This window comes from Haliotis cracherodii, unplaced genomic scaffold, assembly GCF_022045235.1.
Source record: "Haliotis cracherodii isolate W230 unplaced genomic scaffold, xgHalCrac1.p SCAF_5, whole genome shotgun sequence".
In the NCBI taxonomy this organism is placed as follows: Eukaryota; Metazoa; Mollusca; class Gastropoda; order Lepetellida; family Haliotidae; genus Haliotis; species Haliotis cracherodii.
In genome coordinates this window covers 40,194,299-40,221,343 of record NW_027266308.1, presented here as the reverse complement: position 1 = coordinate 40,221,343, position 27,045 = coordinate 40,194,299, and the positions used below count along the sequence as shown (strand labels likewise).

General features: G+C 39.8%; 1 protein-coding gene across 1 annotated transcript; it reads right to left on the bottom strand.

Moving 5' to 3' along the window:
• Positions 1-1,542: 1,542 nt before the first annotated feature.
• LOC139442773 (beclin 1-associated autophagy-related key regulator-like) lies at positions 1,543-26,829 on the bottom strand. The gene is made up of 8 exons (XM_071223667.1): positions 26,636-26,829; positions 26,491-26,553; positions 19,083-19,125; positions 17,954-18,035; positions 16,640-16,874; positions 10,031-10,200; positions 9,143-9,470; positions 1,543-8,535 (listed from the first exon to the last, which is right to left on the bottom strand). Exons 1-8 carry the CDS (start codon positions 26,827-26,829, stop codon positions 8,220-8,222), a joined length of 1,431 nt encoding a protein of 476 aa, XP_071079768.1. The 3' UTR covers positions 1,543-8,219.
• Positions 26,830-27,045: the final 216 nt, after the last annotated feature.

The following is a 27,045-nucleotide window of genomic DNA, read 5'->3' as shown; positions in this document are numbered from 1 at the left end:
AAAACAAAGCCGGGTCTTCGGCATTGATAACCATAAGTCTGGAGCATGTTTAACAAGAAATATTATTCAGACATGAGAATTTTCCTCGGATACGTGGAATTCTAGGATTTTTCCTCTCAGAATGATGTAAAATGCACATATTTTAATCTTGTTTTTTAAATTTTCAGAGGGTCACATGCCCCCAAACCCCCCTAGATTGGCCATTTTCCTCCCAAAACCAGTTTTTCAGTTCTCATGTCTGTATTACTGTTTGTGTGGTGCTCACTGGTTTCTCTTCTTTACCAGGCCTGGCTTGATTTTGTTGGTCAAATAGTGACTACACTGCAAACTGGCCATATACATTCACTGGTGATGGAGCAACGTAGTGTATACCAACCCATGAAGCATTGATATTTTTGCCATACTGGTCACCTAATGTTTTTACTTGTGAACTAGTACTACCACGTACCACTGATATTGTGCCGTATTTACCCTCTTGCAAGTGATCATTCATCCACGCTATGATAGAGTAATGCAACTGTAGAAGCCATACATTTCCGAGTCCTGTGACTGGAATCAAATCATGTACCTTCTGCTTCAATGTCGGATGCCTTGTTCACATGACCAAAGAGGTTGACCTGGTAGGCAAGCTGACACAGTGAGGATGTCATGTGTGGGATGATACCACACCCTGCTACCTAATAATCTGGAGTTGCAGATAGCCTTCATTTTAAGTAATTCATCTGAGGCAGAACAATGCTAAGGCGAAAATGCATTAATACTGTACATGTATAGCAAACTCAGCTAACACCGGAAGCACTCGTAAAATCTTGAACAGCAAAAGAAGGCAATTGGAAAATGATCTGAAAAACTTCTAAATGTAATAAGTAAATAGGACATTTGTGATTCAAAGAACAAGGAATGATACAGACCCTCCTGGGTCCACTAGATCTTTGCAATTTAATAGATATATGCACGTCTTGTAAAAATTGTTATGAAAATTAAATGGATTCATGGGAATGAGAATTTGACTTAGTTCTTTTCATCACTTTTATGTTGTAGATTATTTTTAAAAATAAGTAAAAGACGTTGGGAAAAGAGTAAAAGCAAATGATGTCAAATTCATCTTCGGGTCACAGATTATCTGATTTTATTCTCCAGAATTTCTAAAAATCTCCACTCATGTCAGAAAGAAATGTACTTGATCATGTTAAAATTCCAAAACATGCTAGTAACAGAGCTTTCATAATAATTGTTTACTTAAAGTTTTCCACAACATTCAAATATATGCTGTTTCCAGTGGGGACTTTTCATACGTGTACCTTTAAATAAATAAATGAGCAAATCAACAATAACAGACAGTGTCAAGTTTACCAGTCAACAATACAAACACAAGGAACATTTAACTTCTTTGATAGGCATTTAGAAGTTGGAGTACTAAGTAAGGATAAGAATTTATGGATGAACAACTTCTTTATTACAAATAAAGAGCGATGTTTCGGTGTAGGTTCTAACAACTTGCTTGATAACGGTGTTAGAACCTACACCGAAACGTCGCTCTTAATTGTAATAAAGAAGTTGTTCATCCATAAATTCTTATCCTTACAAGGAACATTTATGGGACTAGTTCCAAGACCATCAATATCACTGTAACTCCCATACTTACAGAGACTATAGAAAAGTACAGCACTAGCTGAACAAGTTCAACAAACACTGCTGTCTCAGCATCATGTAGGATGAGGAAAACGTGATGTGAGCCAGGCCGAGGTGCGAGGAAGAGGGCTTGTATTGGCACTGCTTTCCGTTACTCGAGCTACAGGGAGGATGCTGCATCTGTCACATCATCTTGAAAACATCCCTGAATATTCACAGTAACTTAATTGCTGCCTTTGGAAGCTGACTGGCTGCCCTCAATGTAAACCAACTTACTATATTTCCCCAGGAATCTTTGTATGACATGGCCACAGGCATGACGGCTCCAAATTGGAGTCCTCATCAGGGAATTATTGAACATTTCAAGTTTGCCACCAATCAAAGGCTTGCCATGCATATGAATCCAATGTTTAAATGCATCCTATAATTCATTTCTGAGAATCAGCATTTCCTAAGTCTTTTTTGTTAGTTAAATAAAAAGAAACAAGAAGAAAGTGACATTTGACAAATCGTTAAAGACCAATTTGACAATTTGGTGATGTCCAAGGAACAGGTACACTATATAAGTCAAAACTACAAGGACAGACCAATGTCAATCTCATTAAAATCAGATCTTAGTTCTCACTATCGCTAAACTGAGATCTGAGGACATCCCATTACGGGTCACATCAGACCGACCTTGCACGAACTTTGACCGACCAATGGAACGACCAATCAGAAGGCAGCTTTCTCGTGCTTTACGGCACAAATTTCAAATTGGCGACTACGCTTAGAAACATATTTTGACAAATTCTCGATTACAAATTTGAAACCTAACAAAAAGCCATTCTGGAATGGCTAATCGGTGGTCTAGATTGTAAGGATTCAGTCGTTAAACCCGTAACTATCATTCGGAATACCCCATGTTAAAGTTTTCGAGATTGCATGATTAGAAATCACATTCCGGCTGTCACTTTCATAATCTGGTAAGCGACGCACTGATTGGTCGGATGAAAGGTTGTTCTGACGTGACCCTTAATGGGATGTCTTCAGATCTTTGTTTAGCTGTCGCGGGAACTAAGGTCTGATTTTAATGAGATTGGACCAATGTTTCCTTGCATTACAGATACTTTGGACCAAACTGGCTGGATGGAGGAGGAAGCAGTCATCCAATGATATTATTTACACTTCTGTTGATGGCAAGTGATGGCAATGAGAAATCAATCCATAATTTATTAATATCAGATCTTAGTTTTCGCTGCCGCTAAACAAAGATCTGAGGACATCACATTATGGGTCACGTCAGAACAACCTTTCATCCGAACAATCAGAGCGTCGCTTGCCAGATCAGGCAAGTGACAGTCGAGTGTGTTTTCTAATCATGCAACCTTGAAAACTTTAACATGGGGTATTCCGAACGACAGTTACGGGCTTTAAGAGTGACTGTCGTCTATCTCACTTCAACTGGATAAACATTTGAATGGAAGACACTTTGCATAGCTTGTGGGAAACATAGCAATACAATCTTGGCCATCTATTAGACATTCCAGACTGTTCTTTTGTTTAGTTTTCAAATTTTGAATCAAGAATTTTGTCAAAATACTTTCAAAGCGAAGTCGCCCCTTTGAAGCTAGTGCTGTAAAACTGGAGAAAACTGCTTTCTGATTGGCTAATGTCAACTTCATGTTTGTCATTTCACTGGACAAGTTCACGAAAAGTCATTCTGACGTGACCCCTTATGGGATGTCCTAAGATCGCATTGTTCACTTTTAGCGAGAACCAAGATATGATTTAAATAAGATAGAATTTTAGTGTTGTTGGTGAATTATTCATCCAAGAATTAAGAAAAAGATTCATATTACATTATTAATCAGTTCGGCAGATCCATAATACAAGAAGAACAAAATATGGTCTGACCATAATGGAAAATGCATTCAGTGATATAGTACAAGTCTGAAGGTCATAACCACACAATCATGTCTGGAAGATTAGAAGAAATTGAATCATTTTGAACATCACATATTTTTTAATGTAAATATTACTCAAAGAACAATCCTATAACACACATTGCCAAGGTAATAAAACATTAACACCATTAAGGCAGGAAAATATCTTGTATTTTACACTTGTGAAAATATGTGTGATATAATATGAAATGACAACACTGATGAAAGTATGATATTACCCATAGGTGCAGTAATTCTCACTTAATACAGTGTGTGATTATTATCATATTAGGCCAAAAAAAAAAATAGTCTTGGTTCTCAGTAACCGCCCACATCATCAAGTTTGCTGCATTTGTATTTAAGAAAGCCCCAGAAAATCCTTAAATATTCCAAGTCCAACGGTAGTCAAATACAGTATTCCGGTATTTTACTCATCAAGAAATACATTTATGTAGGGAGGCCCTTTCCCGGGGTGATTGTACACAATTGTTTACCGGTAATTGGTTACACAACTGCTTTTTGGTTACATACTAGTTTGATCATCCCCCCACAAAAAAGAAAAAAAGAAGACATCGCCCACCCGCATTATATTTTAAAAAACATTTCCTGAGAACCAATTCTTTTATTTTTTTATGCCTTAATCTTTTGAAACATGAGAATGTTTTGGCAGTCACAAGGTAAAGTGTTAATTTCTGATGCTGAAAACCGACAAGGAAATTTTACTATAGGATAATATAAATATAATATTAGACATTATGCTGAAGTGGTGATGCTTGACTAACACATGACTAACAAATAGGAACACCTGACTTCTTCATGTTATTGAAGTATCCACCATCCTCATGCAAAACACACAGAAGACACTGGGAGTAAAACTACTGGTTGTCCAATTTTATTGAAGCTTACTAACTTTAATCAAATTCTTAATTCTAGGACAAAGGTAAATACTGTAATTCTGGAAAGTTTTACACCCTGAAATTATTGCGAGAGACTAGCAATAGTCTCAAATGCATCTCGAAAGTTTTTGTCACTCTGTTGATGAGATTACCAAAGATCAAAGCTACTTTTGCACGTTTTTTGAGAAGGAAGCGAATGATGAAAAGTTAATTCAGTGTCAGTTTTGTTTTATCAATACATGCATGTGCTGTTGTTGTTGTTGACAAGGAAGGTTGAAGTTGCATGTTTATCTAACAGTAGTTTTATAAGGCAGGGATATGTCCGGACTACTCAGTGTTATGTGAGCAACTAGACAAGATGTGGCAGGTCAATGGACTCTCCTGATTTAACTATAGACACTGAGGACAATATGTCATCAAGGAAACAGGATGTTGGTTGGTTGGTTTGTTATTTAACGCCGCACTCAGCAATATTCCAGCTATATGGCTGCGGTCTGTAAATAATCGAGTCTGGACCAGACAATCCAGTGTTTAATATGATGAGCATCAATCCCCGCAATTGTGATCGATGACATGCATCAACCAAGTCAGCGAGTCTGACCACCCGATCCCGTTAGTCGCCTTTTACGACAAGCATAGTCACCTTTTACGGCAAGCATGGGTTGCTGAAGACCTATTCTAACCTGGAGTCTTCACGGGTCGAAACAGGATGTGAGGAATTATGTATTTAATCATCTACTGGCTGGTATATAGTGTGTGGACAATGGTGGAATTGACCAAAAGAAATATATGCCTCATTACGTTCTTTAATTCTTGTTCGTCTGCAAAAATAATTGCATCATGAATGAAACTATTGCATCTTTCGTCGACTTTCCTCCTCCCAAAACTTTCCAGATTTACAGTATTAAAATGAATTAATGATAAACATGACATACATTATGAGTGACTAGGCACAATTCTTTGTAATAAAACATTGGATTGGGAATTCATTTTTTTAAACACAGCATCAGTAACACATGTGTGGATGTAGGGCTGGGACAGAAAGCAAATTGATACCCGGATATGCTGATATTACTAATACCCGACCCGGATACCCGTGATCAAAGTAAGTTGACAGCTACTTCACCTTACAAGAGTCAATCAATGCATCAGTCAGCCAACAAGCAGCGTTTCCTCATCGATCCATCTACACAATATGACATAAAACACAAAATGCAACTGATGTGCTGCATATTGAGTTTTAGAGGTGGCGACACATCGCCAATGTAGAGGCATTTCTACTTACAAGTTATCATTAATAAAATACACAGTGACATTACACAGTACATGCTGAAGGAAGATACAACAACAGTGAATGAGTGAGTATGGCTTTACGCTGCTTTAAACAATAATCCAGCAACATCATGGCGGAGGACCCCAGAAGGGTGCTTCACACAATGTACCCATGTGGCTAATCGAACCTGGGTCTGACAAGTGAACGCTTAACCACTAGGCTATCACACCGCCCCTTACAACAATAGTAAAATATACTATATTGGTCTCCGAGCTGCAGCCTAATGATGAAGCTGATGTATGCTCTAGTGAGGTCACCAATTGAATAAATCACTACAGGTCCTTATTTCGGAAGTTTTAAAATTGTGCGTTAAATTTGATAACTATTGTTCTGAATCTTGATGTGTGTTTTCATAGTTATAACATCACGTGACTACAGGTCGGGTAGTAACTTGTAGAACCGACCTCGTACTCCTGTCACCCGTCCCAGCCCTACTTGTGTGAATGTATTTTATTTGTGCTTCTTAAGACACATCAGATATGATTTGATTTACCTGTGAACTTAACATCAACACTGTTAAGTAACATGCTTAAGTCAACAACAAGAAAAAAATTGGTTCAAACATTTACACTGTTCCAGAACACTGTAGCATTGATTAGTTGAAATACTCGTCCCTTTTCCACAAAGCGATCATAACACTACAACTGTTAGACATCTATGTTAAGATATAGGAATTACTATCACCTTAGCGCTATGATCGCTTCGTATAGCAGCATACAAACTGAACTTTCAAACAGGACCTATCAAACAAGCTTATGAGCTGGAATGCCTATGAGAAATATCAGCTCAACATGTTCAATCCCTATTATTCTGAAGAATGAAAACTACAGAAAAATAGAAATATAAAGAAAAGAAGATATATTGTACAGTCATATCCAGAATAATAACCTTGATTGTTAATATTCATTTACTGCTCTTTGTTCAACCATTTGTTTGGTCTCATATACCTGGACATAGAATTATGTCTATGGAAACCGCCAACAAGAAATAACACTGATCTGGCCTCAACAAGAAATGCAATTCTGACATGTCGCATACATTCCTGGGCCCATTCCACAAAGCAACTGTAGCGCTAAGATGATCATACCCCCCATACTTTAACATGCACTTACGACAATCATAGCGCTAAGATAGCTTTGTGAAACCCGGCCCTGCCCTTGTTTAAGAAGTTAATCTCAGCCCTACAAATATTGATACTCCCATATTTTAATACAGACTTGTAGCACTCAGATTGCTTTCTGAAACAAGGATCAAGCTTGGGGACCAACTATTTGTATTTTTTTAGCCATGATTGTTTATAGTGCAGGCTAATCTTGCCAACTCTTATGTACATCGTATATCTCATGAACACAGTCCTAAATGTAGGCATGGCCCACAAGATCACACTGCAATTTCATTAAAATCAGCCCTTATACTCATAGTATACCTGTTTGCATGAAGATCTGACAACACCACCATCTTGAAAATGACCAGCTATTTGATTTCTGTATCTTGAAAATGACCAGCTATCTGATTTCTGTATCTTGAAAATGACCCGCTATCTGATTTTTGTATCTTAAAAATGATTGAACATAATAAGGGCATCATCATCATATCTTTGTGGACATTTCATACACCTTTCATTTCTAACAGAAAGGATTCACCTGACACAACTCCAATGGAGTGTTTGTCAGATCTTGAAGCAGAGGTATATCGGAGTAAGAGATCTGATTGTAATGAAATTGTACCATACTGCATTTTTTTCTCCCAAATTCAGGAAGTCTCTGAGTGTGTTTGTTTGTTATTAAACGCCACACTCAGCACTATTCCAGCTATTTACCACGGCCTGTAAATAATCAAGTCTGGACCAGACAATCCAGCTACTGACATTCTGGGCAATGAGCCATGCTGCAAGGGTACAATAACACGCCATCAACCAAGTCACTGAGTCTGACCACCCGGGGGCACGGGTGGCCAAGTCGTCTAAGGCGCCGCGATACGCTGTGCAGAGTTGCGTCCCTTGGGCACGCCAGAAACCTATAATTGTGGGTTCGAATCCCGGTTTGCCCCAATAATGTTTCTAGGTTTGTCAGCACTATACCCATGCTCGTGGGTTTCACCGAAGTGGTAAACGTCTGAGACCTGCATCACTTCGGGCTTTCCTCCCACATTAAGCTGACACGCCGTGATATAACTGGAATACTGTTAAAAGCAGCCAACCCAACTCACTCACTCACTCACTCACTGACCACCCACTTCTCACAACCAGCACAGGCTGCTGGGAACTAATTCTAATGGTGGAATCCCCATGGGGGACGAGGAAGTCTGTAACCTGTAACCGGATCAGTTTAAAAGTAAGCTTCTGATGATACTGTCAATGATAGCCCTTCACAAGTTATTCCCACCAGTAGGTTGTTACAGAAATTAAATGCATGTATTATCATCTGATTAGTGTCATCTACGCTCAAACTGGCTGGTAGCAGCTCTCCATATTGATGCTACTGAGGCCGCAGCCGAAGACATCAAACTCCCAGCGGTTGAGTGTGTTGTGTTTGTGTTCATCTGACCCGAATATGCCATTGTATACACAGTTGAGGTCGTCCCAAGACCAGCTCGGGTTGGGACCTCGAGGTCGTGGGGCACACGTTCCCAATCTATACCAATGTCTACCTCATCCTCTGATATAAAATGCTCCTCGTCACTCTCCTCGGAAGTATTGCTGTCAGATATTGACTGAATCATGCTCTCGTTTACTTCAAATGCACAGATTCTGAAATAGAGAAGATTGGACTCAATTCAAAAGGGCTGAAGTATGTTTCTGTGTAAAAACATTGTATATACCTTGATGGACAGGCAACAGAGTTTTTTATCAGTTACACGTGGCCAGGGTAGTCACCACTGGTCATATAGGGATTCACAAAGGTTTATGTCAAACAATTAGATTTTGGGAAAAAAACCATCTACCCTAGTCTCTCCATCATGTCTAGAGTTTGTTGTTTGCATACGATGCATACGATGACATGCATGAACCAACTTTTACAAAGTCCCTGACATCCTGATCCTTTAGTCGCCTTTTACGACAGGTATAGTCGCCTTTTTACGGAAAGCATGGGTTGCTGAAGACCTATTCTACCCCGGATCTTTACGAGAGGGTCTGGAGTTTGACTCGTCTTGGTTTAGCACATACTTGTGGACACCCTTGACTGGTGTTATTGCAAATAAATATTCTCTACCCTTAGCGAATTTGACAAAAGCAAAAACATTGTTTCAAACTGAACTGGTATGGAAAATACTAAATAATCAAGCATTTGATTTATGGTCTCAGCAAATGACATCAAGATATAAAATCTAGCCACTGAATATCCTGGAAACCATACCTGCCAAAATCTGGACATCGCAACAGCATGACGACATTATGGAGTGTGTGCCTGGGTATAAGTACAGCCGGGTTGACATTCTGAGAGAAACAGAGGTGAAGGACATTGTGATTGAGTCGTGCTACAGCGCTGGTGAGCTGCCTCTCGGAGAGATCGGACAGACAGAACTCACTGTAGCATAGTCTCCGGGGGAGACACACGTCCAGGATGTGAGCTATGACGGACACCAGCTGTGTAGTGTAACAGAGCGCGGCACTTATTGTGTGTCCAGGATTGCGATGTCCTGCCTCCTTCTCCGGAGCCGCACCATTCTCTTTGTTCTCGGACACTGAAATATCAATGTCTCAACTATAACATGGTATTTCTATTGGTTTCAAACCTGGTGAGTCTTTTTGTTTGCTTGTTAGTTCGTTGTTTAAAGCCGCACTCAGCAATATTCCAGCTTTATGACAGCGGTCTGTAAATAATCAATTCTGGACAAGACAATCCAGTGATTGACATTATGAGCTTCAATCCACGCTATTGGGATACAGTGACATGCATCTACCAAGCCTGTGAGCCTGACCAACCGATCCTGATAGTCGCCTCATACGACAATCATAGTCGTCTTTTACGGCAACCTTGAAGACCTTTTCAACCCCAGATCTTCACAGAGGACAACAACTGGTTTATCTTTAAAGGAGCGCAAACAAATTTAGGCTGTGGCACAAAATTATAGTAAGGCGTTATGGAGCAACTTGAGAAAAACAAGAAAAAAGGCTTAGCATCATGGTATCCATATTCAGGTTGGCCTGGAAACCAGAAACTCATTTTTTAGTTTAACCTAAGAATCTTAAGATGCTGAAGGAAATACATAAGGCCATGGGAATACATGCAGGCCTCACTCACCCCACACATTGTAGGCTGAGTAGTCCCCATTTCCTGGCAGGGAGGGTTCCACAATCCTGTGTCCGGTGTCTCCGCCATTGTCTGTGTACACCCAATGCCCCCTGACAAATGTGGTCTGGCATGCCTCCTTCAAGGCACTCACAGTGCTCATAGCTAGGCTCTCCGTCTCACTGCAATAGCAACACGGTACACAATTGTTTGCTTTCTCACTGCAATAACAACACACAGTAAACAATAGTTCTCTGTCTCACTGCAATAGCGACACAGTAAACAATAGTTCTCTGTCTCACTGCAATAGCAAACACAGTACACAATTGTTCGCTTCCTGACTGCAATAGCGACACAGTAAACAATAGTTCTCTGTCTCACTGTAATAGCAACACAGTACACAATTGTTCGCTTCCACACTGTAATAGCGACAGACAGTAAACAATAGTTCTCTGTCTCACTGGAATAGCAACACAGTACACAATTGTTCGCTTCCACATTGCAATAGAAACACACAGTAAACAACAGTTCTCTTTCTCACTGCAATAGCAACACAGTACACAATTGTTCGCTTCCTCAATGCAATAGCGACACACAGTAAACAATAGTTCTCTGTCTCACTGGAATAACAAAACAGTACACAATTGTTCGCTTCCTCACTGCAATAGCGACACACAGTAAACAATAGTTCTCTGTCTCACTGCAATAACAAAACAGTACACAATTGTTCGCTTCCTCATTGCAATAGCGACACACAGTAAACAATAGTTCTCTGTCTCACTGCAATAGCAACACAGTACACAATTGTTCGCTTCCTGACTGCAATAGCAACACACAGTAAACAATAGTTCTCTGTCTCACTGCAATAGCAACACAGTACACAATTGTTTGCTTCCTCACTGCAATAGCGACACAGTAGACAATAGTTCTCTGTCTCACTGCAAAAGCTACACAGTACACAATTGTTCGCTTCCTCACTGCAATAGCAACACAGTAAACAATAGTTCTCTGTCTCACTGCAATAGCGACACAGTACACAATTGTTCGCTTCCTCACTACAATAGCAACACACAGTAAACAATAGTTCTCCGTCTCACTGCAATAACAAAACAGTACACAATTGTTCGCTTCCTCACTGTAATAGCGACACACAGTAAACAATAGTTCTCTGTCTCACTGGAATAGCGACACAGTACACAATTGTTCGCTTCCTCACTGCAATAGCGACACAGTAAACAATAGTTCTCTGTCTCACTGCAATAGCAACACAGTACACAATTGTTCGCTTCCTCACTGCAATAGCGACACAGTAAACAATAGTTCTCTGTCTCACTGCAATAGCAACATAGTACACAATTGTTCGCTTCCTCACTGCAATAGCAACACAGTAAACAATAGTTCTCTTTCTCACTGCAATAGCAAACACAGTACACAATTGTTCGCTTCCTCATTGCAATAGCGACAAAGTAAACAATAGTTCTCTGTCTCACTGCAATAGCAAACACAGTACACAATTGTTCTCTTCCTGACTGCAATAGCGACACAGTAAACAATAGTTCTCTGTCTCACTGCAATAGCAACACAGTACACAATTGTTCGCTTCCTGACTGCAATAACGACACACAGTAAACAATAGTTCTCTGTCTCACTGCAATAGCAACACAGTACACAATTGTTCGCTTCCTCACTGCAATAGCGACACACAGTAAACAATAGTTCTCTGTCTCACTGCAATAGCAACACAGTACACAATTGTTTGCTTCCTCACTGCAATAGCGACACAGTAGACAATAGTTCTCTGTCTCAATGCAAAAGCTACACAGTACACAATTGTTCGCTTCCTCACTGCAATAGCAACACAGTAAACAATAGTTCTCTGTCTCACTGCAATAGCGACACAGTACACAATTGTTCGCTTCCTCACTACAATAGCAACACACAGTAAACAATAGTTCTCCGTCTCACTGCAATAACAAAACAGTACACAATTGTTCGCTTCCTCACTGTAATAGCGACACACAGTAAACAATAGTTCTCTGTCTCACTGGAATAGCAACATAGTACACAATTGTTCGCTTCCTCACTGCAATAGCAACACAGTAAACAATATTTCTCTTTCTCACTGCAATAGCAAACACAGTACACAATTGTTCGCTTCCTCACTGCAATAGCGACAAAGTAAACAATAGTTCTCTGTCTCACTGCAATAGCAACATAGTACACAATTGTTCGCTTCCTCACTGCAATAGCAACACAGTAAACAATATTTCTCTTTCTCACTGCAATAGCAAACACAGTACACAATTGTTCGCTTCCTCACTGCAATAGCGACAAAGTAAACAATAGTTCTCTGTCTCACTGCAATAGCAAACACAGTACACAATTGTTCGCTTCCTGACTGCAATAGCGACACAGTAAACAATAGTTCTCTGTCTCACTGCAATAGCAACACAGTACACAATTGTTCGCTTCCTGACTGCAATAACGACACACAGTAAACAATAGTTCTCTGTCTCACTGCAATAGCAACACAGTACACAATTGTTCGCTTCCTCACTGCAATAGCGACACACAGTAAACAATAGTTCTCTGTCTCACTGCAATAGCAACACAGTACACAATTGTTCGCTTCCTCACTGCAATAGCGACACAGTAGACAATAGTTCTCTGTCTCACTGCAAAAGCGACACAGTACACAATTGTTCGCTTCCTCACTGCAATAGCGACTCAGTAAACAATAGTTCTCTGTCTCACTGCAATAGCAACACAGTACACAATTGTTCGCTTCCTCATTGCAATAGGAACACAGTAAACAATAGTTCTCTGTCTCACTGCAATAGCAACACAGTACACAATTGTTTGCTTCCTCACTGCAATAGCAACACAGTACACAATTGTTCGCTTCCTGACTGCAATAACGACACACAGTAAACAATAGTTCTCTGTCTCACTGCAATAGCAACACAGTACACAATTGTTCGCTTCCTCACTGCAATAGCGACACACAGTAAACAATAGTTCTCTGTCTCACTGCAATAGCAACACAGTACACAATTGTTTGCTTCCTCACTGCAATAGCGACACAGTAGACAATAGTTCTCTGTCTCAATGCAAAAGCTACACAGTACACAATTGTTCGCTTCCTCACTGCAATAGCAACACAGTAAACAATAGTTCTCTGTCTCACTGCAATAGCGACACAGTACACAATTGTTCGCTTCCTCACTACAATAGCAACACACAGTAAACAATAGTTCTCCGTCTCACTGCAATAACAAAACAGTACACAATTGTTCGCTTCCTCACTGTAATAGCGACACACAGTAAACAATAGTTCTCTGTCTCACTGGAATAGCGACACAGTACACAATTGTTCGCTTCCTCACTGCAATAGCGACATAGTAAACAATAGTTCTCTGTCTCACTGCAATAGCAACACAGTACACAATTGTTCGCTTCCTCACTGCAATAGCGACACAGTAAACAATAGTTCTCTGTCTCACTGCAATAGCAACATAGTACACAATTGTTCGCTTCCTCACTGCAATAGCAACACAGTAAACAATAGTTCTCTTTCTCACTGCAATAGCAAACACAGTACACAATTGTTCGCTTCCTCACTGCAATAGCGACAAAGTAAACAATAGTTCTCTGTCTCACTGCAATAGCAAACACAGTACACAATTGTTCGCTTCCTGACTGCAATAGCGACACAGTAAACAATAGTTCTCTGTCTCACTGCAATAGCAACACAGTACACAATTGTTCGCTTCCTGACTGCAATAACGACACACAGTAAACAATAGTTCTCTGTCTCACTGCAATAGCAACACAGTACACAATTGTTCGCTTCCTCACTGCAATAGCGACACACAGTAAACAATAGTTCTCTGTCTCACTGCAATAGCAACACAGTACACAATTGTTCGCTTCCTCACTGCAATAGCGACACAGTAGACAATAGTTCTCTGTCTCACTGCAAAAGCGACACAGTACACAATTGTTCGCTTCCTCACTGCAATAGCGACTCAGTAAACAATAGTTCTCTGTCTCACTGCAATAGCAACACAGTACACAATTGTTCGCTTCCTCATTGCAATAGGAACACAGTAAACAATAGTTCTCTGTCTCACTGCAATAGCAACACAGTACACAATTGTTTGCTTCCTCACTGCAATAGCGACACAGTAGACAATAGTTCTCTGTCTCACTGCAAAAGCGACACAGTACACAATTGTTCGCTTCCTCACTTCAATAGCAACACAGTAAACAATAGTTCTCTGTCTCACTGCAATAGCGACACAGTACACAATTGTTCGCTTCCTCACTGCAATAGCAACACACAGTAAACAATAGTTCTCCGTCTCACTGCAATAACAAAACAGTACACAATTGTTCGCTTCCTCACTGTAATAGCGAAACACAGTAAACAATAGTTCTCTGTCTCACTGGAATAGCGACACAGTACACAATTGTTCGCTTCCTCATTGCAATAGCAACACACAGTAAACAATAGTTCTCTTTCTCACTGCAATAGCAACACAGTACACAATTGTTCGCTTCCTCACTGCAATAGCAACACACAGTAAACAATAGTTCTCTTTCTCACTGCAATAGCAACACAGTACACAATTGTTCGCTTCCTCACTGCAATAGCAACACACAGTAAACAATAGTTCTCTTTCTCACTGGAATAGCAACACAGTACACAATTGTTCGCTTCCTCACTGCAATAGCGACACACAGTAAACAATAGTTCTCTGTCTCACTGCAATAACAAAACAGTACACAATTGTTCGCTTCCTCACTGCAATAGTGACACACAGTAAACAATAGTTCTCTGTCTCACTGCAATAACAAAACAGTACACAATTGTTCGCTTCCTCATTGCAATAGCAACACAGTACACAATAGTTCTCCGTCTCACTGCAATTGCAACACAGTACACAATTGTTCGCTTCCTGACTGCAATAGCGACACACAGTAAACAATAGTTCTCTGTCTCACTGCGATAGCAACACAGTACACAATTGTTTGCTTCCTCACTGCAATAGCGACACAGTAGACAATAGTTCTTTGTCTCACTGCAAAAGCGACACAGTACACAATTGTTCGCTTCCTCACTGCAATAGCAACACAGTAAACAATAGTTCTCTTTCTCACTGCAATAGCAACACAGTACACAATTGTTCGCTTCCTCACTGCAATAGCGACACACAGTAGACAATAGTTCTCCGTCTCACTGCAATAACAAAACAGTACACAATTGTTCGCTTCCTCACTGTAATAGCGACACACAGTAAACAATAGTTCTCTGTCTCACTGGAATAGCGACACAGTACACAATTGTTCGCTTCCTCATTGCAATAGGAACACACAGTAAACAATAGTTCTCCGTCTCACTGCAATAACAAAACAGTACACAATAGTTCGCTTCCTCACTGTAATAGCGACACTCAGTAAACAATAGTTCTCTGTCTCACTGGAATAGCGACACAGTACACAATTGTTCGCTTCCTCATTGCAATAGCAACACACAGTAAACAATAGTTCTTTTTCTCACTGCAATAGCAACACAGTACACAATTGTTCGCTTCCTCACTGCAATAGCAACACACAGTAAACAATAGTTCTCTGTCTCACTGCAATGGCAACACAGTACACAATTGTTTGCTTCCTCACTGCAATAGCAACACAGTAAACAATAGTTCTCTGTCTCACTGCAATAGCAACACAGTACACAATTGTTCGCTTCCTCACTGCAATAGCGACACAGTAAACAATAGTTCTCTGTCTCACTGCAATAACAAAACAGTACACAATTGTTCGCTTCCTCACTGCAATAGCGACACACAGTAAACAATAGTACTCTGTCTCACTGCAATAGCAACACAGTACACAATTGTTTGCTTCCTCACTGCAATAGCGACACAGTAAACAATAGTTCTCTGTCTCACTGCAATAGCAACACAGTACACAATTGTTCGCTTCCTCACTGCAATAGCGACACACAGTAAACAATAGTTCTCTGTCTCACTGCAATAGCAACACAGTACACAATTGTTTGCTTCCTCACTGCAATAGCGACACAGTAGACAATAGTTCTCTGTCTCACTGCAAAAGCGACACAGTACACAATTGTTCGCTTCCTCACTGCAATAGCAACACACAGTAAACAATAGTTCTCTTTCTCACTGCAATAGCAACACAGTACACAATTGTTCGCTTCCTCACTGCAATAGCAACACACAGTAAACAATAGTTCTCTTTCTCACTGCAATAGCAACACAGTACACAATTGTTCGCTTCCTCACTGCAATAGCAACACACAGTAAACAATAGTTCTCTGTCTCACTGCAATAGCAACACAGTACACAATTGTTCGCTTCCTCAATGCAATAGCGACAGAGAGTTCAATAGTTCTACGTATCACTGCATCAACCTATAATATTAAACAATGTTTGTTATGTCTCACTCAAAGCAAAATGTAAAGACAAATCTTGAAATCTTCACCTATCTCCAACACTAACAACATGGACTATGCCAATCCAAAACCTTTGATAAATTGATCAAAAAGGCCTATACCCTAAACACTACAGTACCCTAGTCAGCAAGTCTCACCTCCGAGGCTGGATTTCCTTGACAGAGAAGATACACTGCACCAAAATGTCCACATGGAATCTGCGGTAGTTCTTCAAGCTCCTCACGTCAGTGGTGAGACTGACATGTTTTTTCTCCATGGCGCTCTGTGCCGCCTCCACATACCTTCTCAGCCTTGTCATCTTGTCCTGGTGACGCAGACTGTCCTTCTCCCCCTTCCCATTCTTCAACTTCCGTCTCTCTAACACTTTTTGATCTGAATGAAACATCGTCACTTGCTGTTACTTCTCTTCCATACCCTTACCATCATCAATGTCCCTCCTTCACCCATGAATACTTTGGCTGGGACAAGTCCAAGTTTACTACCCAGGTACCTGAACCCCAATTACCCAACCCTACCCACGTTTCCAGCTGCAGGTCTCAGGAGTTGCCCAAGTGGGAATTGTTTTACTGCAGCCCTGGCAATTACTATTAAGATACACGTATAAACTGATCTGATCATTGAAGTTGCCTGAAGCTTTATCTTTACTCAAATATATGAAAGAAATGTGAACATTCGCAACTTGTGGTGTAACCATTGTTATATGGCAGTAGAAGTTATTGTCAAACAAGGTTGTAATTGCTTTACATTGTTTCTGATGAGATTCAGTAGAAGTTCATAGCATTATGTCTTGACAATGCTTAGTTGTTAAGAATGTATTACTATCTAATGTAAGCAGTGGTGTGGAAGTCCTTATATTCAGATGTTTTTTGGAGTCAAGTGTCATCTGGAATTATATAGAACAGCTGGACTAATCAAGCACTGTATAGAACCTTCTAGAAGGAATATAGACTATACAAGGGGGCAAATGTGTGCCTCTCTCATCTCACATTACATCAAGACCAGCGGTTGTGAGAAGATCCTGCTTTTACCCTGGATATCCATCCTAGTCCTATTTTGGAAACTTGACCACTGTTGGTGCTAGGTGCTATTATATTTTTTACTTCCATTGTAACTGTACTGCCACTCTACTGTGTACTGCCATTGTAGCTGAGCTGAGCATTAATTTTTATTGATTTGTAAACCTAGTTAATGTTATCATACATTATATATATCATGTGACTAGCCATGGGTCATGGCAGTTCTGTGGCTATCTGGGTCCTTCTCAGGGCCCATCCGACCCAAGTTACCCATCCCAGCCCTGATGAATACATATGAATCAAGCAATGATTCTTACCATGCTATTGGCAGTCTTAATGCAAGGAATTTCTACCCTTCTAGTGCAGGCTATATCATGTATATGTGAGCAATGAAGCAGTCAGAAATCATCAGCTGAAAACAGTTCACATCATTACCTTCTTCAGTTTTCTTTTTTAACAGCTCGATGGAAGATTTCAGCAGTTCGATTTTCCTCTTGCATTCCTCGATTTCCGATCTCTGGAGACACAAGGATTATATTGATCTAACATGTTTTAAGTCCATGAAATCGCTAAAAAAGTAAAATATTCTTAGGTCCCCTCACATGCGTGAAATTCCCCAACAGAAAATAAACCAGCCCAAATGAGCACACCTCTATGGTTATATATAAGAGCAATAGTCACTTGGGTTTGACGCCGCGTTTAACAGTATTCCAGTTATATCACGGCGTGTCAGCTTAATGTGGGAGGAAGGCCTGAAGTGATGCAGGTCTCAGACGTTTACCACTTCGGTGAAACCCAAGAGCACGGGTATGGTGCTGACAAACCTAGAAACATAATCGGAGTGAACTGGGATTCGAAACCCACAATCATAGGTTTCTGCTCTGCGAATCGCAGGGCCCTAGACGACTGGACCACCCGTGCTCCCTAAGACAGGGTATGAAACTCCCAAAAATTTCAGCCAGACCACAGGACTGGCTAGCTGAAATACTTGCCAGCCCTGAACAAAACTTGCCTGCCCACTATAATCATATGTTTCTCAGGATAATTGAATTAAAAATATGAAAACTGATTGCTTGTAGCATAAGCGCATCGCTAAATGTTAGGTTGTCTAAAAGATAACGGGTTTCTTTTTGGTTACATTTTATCATTCATCTTTACATGTGAATTAATGCTTATCATCGGGAAATATTGATGAGGTCCGTATGTGAAACAAGGCCCCAAGGGATGGGATTAAGATTTGCGGCCTTGAAAATGTGTCTGTGAGTGTGTGTGTGCGTGAGTGTGCATGCGTGTCTGTATCTGACTTGCTACTGGGTACATAAGTACCCATCACAGCCCTATCACACACAACATGTTGTTTTCTTGGAGACAAAGCAAATATTGATCATTATATGGGTCAATATTTGAGGTCAGGGTGTCAGTCACATGACCTCACCAAACCTTTATGGGTCAGTTTTCTATTGTTGGTCAGCATTGAAATTTATTGTTTCGTCATGTGATACAAATTAATCATTGAAAGTCATCGATTATTAACAGAAATATAACAATCTCAAGTAATACCAACCTTCGAGTCCCTTTGATGTTTCTTGGCAACACTTAACTTAATTCTGAAATTGATAAAACATGTGAAGATGACACATGATTTAAAAGAAATTATGAGATCAAACTGGCAGCATGGAAGATGTACTTTTCGAAGCAAATGTTTCTATGATAAAGAAAACATGGGTATATACCATTGGTCCAATCTAGCTATATTAGCTAGCCGCAGATAATTTCGGGCAAGTGGTTTATGTAAAATAACTAGGTTTTGAGAAACAACTAGCCCCTTTGGGGTGAATGAGTGAGTGTGGTTTTTATGCCGCTTTTAGCAATATTCCAGCAATATCACGGCGGGGGACACCAGAAATGGGCTTCACACATTGTACCTATGTCCGGAATAGAACCTGGGTCTTCGGCGTGACAAGCGAACGCTTTAACCACTAGGCTACCCGACCACCCATTACCCCCTTTGGACTTTCACAAGTCTCTAACTAATGGACTACCAGGCTTGTCTATCTCTGAAGGCAGTGAATCAATCAAGTCTGTTTGTTGCTAATGCTATTTAGCAATATTCCAGCGGCCATAAGTCTGGACTTGTCAACCTGTGATTGATATCACGAGCAAGGGGTGAGTTTGGTTCCACGCCGCTTTTAGCAATATTCCAGCAATATCACGGGGGGGGGGGGGGGGGGCATACGAGAATCGAACCCGGGTCTTAGGTGTGACGAGTGAACGCTTTAACCACTAGGCTACCCGTCCGCCCCTCATGAGCAAGGACCCACTGGCAGATCAAGAGGAGGCGTGTAGGAGATGTGTACCCTCCCCCATTTTTCAGACACCTTACATATCTACATAACTATATATAATCATAACTGCCAAGTAACTATCACAAACAAAGTTGTCAAACACTTCCAAGATCGATGCCTAAACAATGTTAAAAGAAGATATCAGACAGAATGCAGACCTGGCATGAGCTTGAATTCGGGTTAGGTCGAGATATCAGCTACTTAAAATTATAAAGTTTCTGTCCAATTGCTCATTATGACAATACATTAATTTTCTTAACTCAAAAAACCTCACTAGGCAGATCAAACTCTTTTCAGTAAAGACAATTTTTAACAATCATCTAATCTGTATTTTTATATTTCATATATGTAATTTACATGATTAAAAATTCCTTTACATAATATCTCAAATCCGTCAGTGTCATGCATTCATAACTACTACTGTCAGTTGGATCAGTTTTACTTTTGATCTGTGTTACAATCATGTCTATTTTATTATGAGCTAAGCACAGTTCTATCTTCTTCACAGGCTATTGATCATAGACAGACACTGTCATCAATTATAATGATCATGTAACAGAAACACATTTATAAACTTTTAAATATAAGTTGACCAAAAAAGTGCAAATTGCAAAATATGCCTTTACATGAATGACCCAAGATTCTTTACACTAACACTTCTAACATTCAAAATCACTAAAATAAACATGCAAATATATTATGCCTGTAAATTATAAAATTGATGTGAAAAGTGTCACTTTGGCACATTAATAATGTTAATATATGACACATTATTATCCTGTCAAACAGGAAGCAGTGACACTGCAAATCTTAAAATTAACGTGTCTCCAAATTCATACGACTGCTGACCCAGGGCCAAAAATGTGACTCAAAATCAATGCGACTTCCCCAACCCTATCCCCAGCAGAATGATACATATCCTTACCGTAATCCAATCAAACAGCAAATAGCACCGCTTATTAACACTGAGTTAAGCACTTCAGTTACAACAATTTATAGTGTTTTCCTAAAGACAAACCACAGTTTATATGTTCATTCTGCTGACTGGTATTAAGGAAGTTCAAAGGCAATAAAATAAATGAACCAATAACAGTTCACTAATTGTAGTGGTCAATGATGCCAAGTTTGATACGAGTGGGTAGATCTCTTGATCCCAGCAGTGATAACTCACCGGCTACCTATTGTGTTATTCCTATTCTTTAAATGACATTGTAATGTACTTGTCACAACCGTATTTGTGCATATATTCAAGTCTTATTGTTGAATGAGATTTTGGAGACATAAATGCAAAGTTTCATTAATGCAAACAAAGACCACCCACATTTTTCGCACTTAATTCACAATCGTGTTAATTTCAAGATTTAGAGTGTAACACACAAAAAAGATTCAAATTAATAATGCAAATGAGTGCAATATGTACTGCTTTTCACTCAGTAGAGTGTCAAATATGGTCACTGTCTCTAGGAGTCAACCCTGTGTGATGACATCCTTATTTGTGGCCCCCACGTCAAATAATTGAATAATTACAGGCAAACAACTGCTCACCAACATGGTGACAATGTCCGGTAACAGCAGTAATAATGGCAATGGTGAATACATTGCTCATATAGGACGTAAATATTACATGGTGTCAGACTTGCAAGTGTTAATATGCATTCAAAACCTGGATATTGCATGTAAAATCTACAGCATTAGCCAGAGGCTTCAAATGTTAAAAGGCCCATCCATCAAATATGGTAATCAATAACAACAATATGATAAAGATAACGTTTATTAACATTGTAAAATACAAAAGTTACAATATCTGTAGCACTTTGGGATGCTTGATAAACTTGTTGCCTTCCATCTCGCCTTGCAAAGATGGTTCCTGACAGTCTTGTCCCATAACCTCCTCTAACCAGGGATGCGTCCTACAGTCTCCGTAGCTGTGGCATTGCGATGACGTTGGTGGAACAGTCAAATGTAACAATCCTGTGCAGGGATGGTAACTCTTTGTCAGCCGGTTCCAGTGATAGTTCGAGGAACTTGAGTATTAGCCTGTGCTCTAAGATAGAGAACTTGGGTCACAGTGATAGAAACTAGAAGCAGTTATGAATGACATTATTAAATCAAACTGTTATTATGCTATATATTATCACAGAATTCTTCTTTCGACTAGTATTATGTGATTTCATCTGTGCCAATGCAGGTCATGGACGTTAGCATCAGGTTCTGCATTGTTGCTTCCCTGCTCAATGTGCAGATCACCACACACCTCAAGACCATGGCTGTTGGGGTCTTCAACATCGTCACACACCTCAACATGAACCACGAGTTGACATATCACACAGCTCTGTATCACTTTCCCTAGGGAGGTAGCTGGCGGAGTTTCCAAAAACTCATTGAATTCTTGTAAAGCTTACAGTCTTTCTGACTGACCACAAATTTCCAGCTTATTACAACTTTGCCTGAAAGATTTCTAGAGAGTCTTCGTGCGTTCTTAGCTCTGGGATGATGCTAATCAATGTCCTTGCCGTGAGCATGTGTACCATCACCTGGGCGTCGACATTATTTTCCTAATCTGTTCATGTTTCCATGGTACGCCATTTTGTTTGAAGCAAATGCAAGTAATTTGTGCGATGGAATCTGATTGGTCAGTTTGGGGTACTTAGAAGGGACATAACTCGTAATAGCCACTGGTTGCACTACGATCGAGCCCAGAAATTCTAGCCTCATTCGGCAAGGGTGGAAACTGGACTTGCCTTGGGAATAGGATATACTTGACACCATGTTACCAAATCAGGTAACAACATAATCCCATCCTAACTTTTCACGTTATTGTTCCTCACAGGCATATTCCTGTCTACTTCCTCTGCTAGCCCGACTACTACATTCTGCTGGACACTCTGTAACACTCCAACGATGGTGGACCTCATAGACAAGAAGCATTATTGGAGAACTATGATTCTGGACCAGTTCTCAATGCTTCCAGTTTGATAAACAAATTGTAAACATAATAAACATTTTGTCTTGTTCAAGCAGGGAAAAGATGAAAACTTTGAAGGCTTGTGAAATGAAATTTCCACAAGTCCTCTGGAGTCGTCTTAAAAAAAATGAACTTCTATGGCTGCTCATGAGATTTGATTGGATGGCTAGTTTTAGCATTATCTTATTTAAATCAAATGTATTAGCAATGCGTCCTGGGTATTTATCATAATAGAATGGATTTAACAGGCGTATAATATTCTTATACAATAAACTACAGTTAAAACGAACTCAAAGGGACCACTAATATTAGTTTGTTATAACCGTAGTTCGTTATAGGCATATATATATACAGCATATATACAGCAAATGGATGGGACCAAAAAGCAGTTCGTTATATCTGTCAGTTCATTATAAGCATGTTCATTATAAACGTATGTTAATTATTATTAGTTAATGCTTGTAGTAACCCCATACTTAGCTGATCTGTATCATTTGCAGGTTGGGCACATGTACAGTACCCCACAGGACATCTTAGTGAAAATCATGCATATTCATAGCCCAAACATTTGCTAAATGTCCTGTGGGTACACTTTGTTCATGACAACCTTTATGCAGTGTTAGAAATTAAGATGTGTCCTTGGGTGTACAAAATTTGCTGATGCTGAATGTAGGGTGAGGTGAGGTGAAATTGGGTTTAACGTCGCGTCCAAGATTATTACACTGATATAGTGACGTGCGTGCATGTGTGTGTGTGTGTGTGGCTGCTTGTACTACCCGACTGATGCCGATTTATAGTGCTAGCCCACTGAGATACCATGCCGCAGTTTAACATGAATACCCCACTCAGACACAGTATGCCGACTCCAAGCTGACCAGTCCTTGTTTAGCCCCTTAATGCCGAGCACCAGCCAGGGTAACAACAAGTACCATCTTTTAACATCTTTTGGCATGACGCGGATGGGGATCGAACCCCAGAATTTCCGGTCTCCGGGCGGACTCTCTACCACTAGACCATGGAGGCGGTCTTCTGAGTGTAGGGAATCTATTACCTTTAAAGAGTGGGATCATGACAAAGGGGCCCTGGTTTTCAGGCCTAAAAACAGAGCGACAGAAATGTATTTTGATTCAAGGACACTTAAAAAGATGTTTAGATGTGCCCTTTGGAATTTATTTGTGGAAACTAGAATACTTTCGATCAATCTTAATACTCAGGGAATGTCACTTCAAGTATCTGCTCAAATGTGTATTCAGTGTTTGCATGCTCATTTTGCACATACTGTCCAGATTATACTTTTACGAAAGAGTGAGTGAGTATGGTTTTACGCCGCTTTTAGCAATATTCCAGCAATATCACGGCGGAGGACACAAGAAATGGGCTTCACATATTGTATCCATGTCGGGAATCGAACCCGGGTCTTCAGCGTGACGAGCGAACGTTTTAACCACTAAGCTACCCGACCGCCCCTTTTACGAAAGAGCATTTATCATGAGCTTGTTATTACATACATACATCATGAACCTCACAATTCCTTATATTGAGTATATAATTAGCTTGTATTGTTCCACATTGTGAGATGTAACTTGTAAGAAGTACATGTAAATCTAGATACATGATAATTCAATATTAATAAAGGAATGGTTTTGAAGGCCTACTTTTAGAATACAGTTACCTACCTGTAACCTTTGTAAGTGTTCGTCATCTATTCAGTTCAGTTCTGAATCGGTGTTTGCACGACTAAGTAAAGTTGCACTCAGTTTAACAGTGTGGACTTAGCTCAGCTCTTTAACATGTTTAATAACCAGGCCACTTGAAGAGGACTAGAATCACAGAACACAGCTTGTATCAGACACTGATTGTGTTTATTGGTTAATCAGTCATTCATCAATCACCTATGAATTGGTGAAATGTAAAATGAATGAATGTTTGAAATGTAAAATGAATGAATGTTTGAAATGTAAATTGAATGTAAAGGGGTGTAATGAATAAAAAGTACAATATTACATGATCTCTGGTGAAAGAAGGCTGTGAATAAATTTGCTATGAAAGTGTACGCCGTGCCAATATGAGAATTTTGAGTTGTGAATTAAGGATTATGAACATACATGTTTCTGCCGTTTTTACTTTAATGGTTAAAAAATAAATGGGTACACATTGTCCAAACTTCGGTACAGCTCCTCTAAATTTGTGTATGAGTCATCCACAGTTGTATGTATACAATAGGGCTGGGACAAGTCCGAATTTACTACCCAGGTACCCACCCCCCTATTACCCGACCCTACCCGGGTACCCACCCTAGGTCTCAAGAGATAGGTTCAAATGTCCGATTGGGTATTTTATTACCATTGCAGTCGCAAAACATATTTAGATACCTGTATTAAACAATGTGGTCATGCATACACTGAAGTTGACTCGAGTTATATCTTTATTCAATGATGTGAAAAGTCAGAAGAAATGGGTGCATACTCAGAAAGAATTGCGAACATTTGTGACCTAAAGCATAACCATAGAGTTATAGATATTTTTTGTCATTTAACAATATACTGTAAACAGCTTTATTTCTGCGCCGTTAAAATATTGCGAATACCACACCAAAGACAATACTGCGACGAGATATTTTTGCGAGTTGCCGTGTTGAGATGACCCCTCGATTACTAAACAATAGAAAGCTTTCTCCGAAGCTAGTTAATCTGAGTTGGCCGGAAAGTTAATAATTGATAATTGACTCAACTCAGTTTAATGACTGTGAGTTTGAATGCAAAATATATAAGAAGGATTTAAATCAAATTGCGAAATACGCATCAGTCAGAAAGCACACGTTAAATCTCCAAAGTAAGTAAGTAAGTAAGCAAATTGCAAAGGACACTGGCGCAATCAAGCGAGGTTGGAAGAAGGCATGATTACTGTGAGTTAACAGTGACACTAATTGGTCTGTTTACACGGTCATTTGTGATGTATTGTGTGACCGTTCTGCATCCATTTGTGTTATTAAACTTATAGAGTAACTTGTGGTTCTGATTGGTGATTTCAACATTTGATGACGTGTTGCAATGAATAAAGTATGAATGTATTATTTATACTTATTTTGGCGTTTTTAATTTTTGCGATTGAGTCTCATTTGCAAAACTCGCAATAATAAAACGGTCGCAAAAAATTCCCTGTTTACAGTATCACATGACCAACCACGGGTCTGGGTAGTCCTGTGGGTACCTGGGTCCTACTCACTACCCACCCGACCCGGGTCCCAGCCCTAGTATACAAGTCCGCCAAATAAAGTAAGGGTTAGCCATTTTCCTTGAGTATGAATCTCCGTTGGTACAGATCATCTAGTATCCTTTTATAGAAAGATGTCACCATGTTCATAGTATATGGGTATGGTATATATATGAAATATCTTGCTATAAGTTACCTCAATACAATCACAATCGAAATTTCATTTTCTTGTTGTTAAAACTTGAATAATTGAAATATCACACGCGTTGTATAATGTACATGTACAACATTAAAAGCACATGAACTCATATATATATGTATCATGAAAGTGGGGTTTAATTTGTGACGCGTGAAGCGAATCATCGCCAAAAATAGACGTGACACAACTGACGTTGGTTAATATGTGTCCTTCCAAATTCATTATTCGGTGATTCACATTAAATGCCTACCTTTCTTGGAGTTCGCTGCATTCCTTCGTCTTTGTCCGCCACTTATCTTGTCTTGCATGGAAACTGTAACATACAACCAATTGTAAACACAACAACAGAGAACAAAGGCATCTGACAGATCAAAACAAACTTCGGCCAGTGTTACCTCTCTTGGATATTCGACGATGAATGCGCGAAACTGCCTTTGTTGACGCAACTTGCGCAGTAAAATGGTCTTCTAGATGTTGTACAGAGCGGACAGCGTTCAACGGCAACGGTCAGACCATCAGAACTTTCAAATGATGTGGGTAACAAGAAATCAACAGGGGCTAGACTACTTTCACAACTGGAGGCAGCCATGACATTACGTCATGCGGGTTTGTTTACTACACGGAATTGTGGGATAGCCACACATAAACAAAGAGTTACCCCCCTTTGATTATGGATCCTTAATAAATGACGCGTTCCTCATTATGTACATGATAAATGTATATACGTATAAAATGAACCGATGAACATTTTCGAGGAGATTTACATAGAAATTGAAACAATTTCAAAATAAGAGCCCGCTAACAC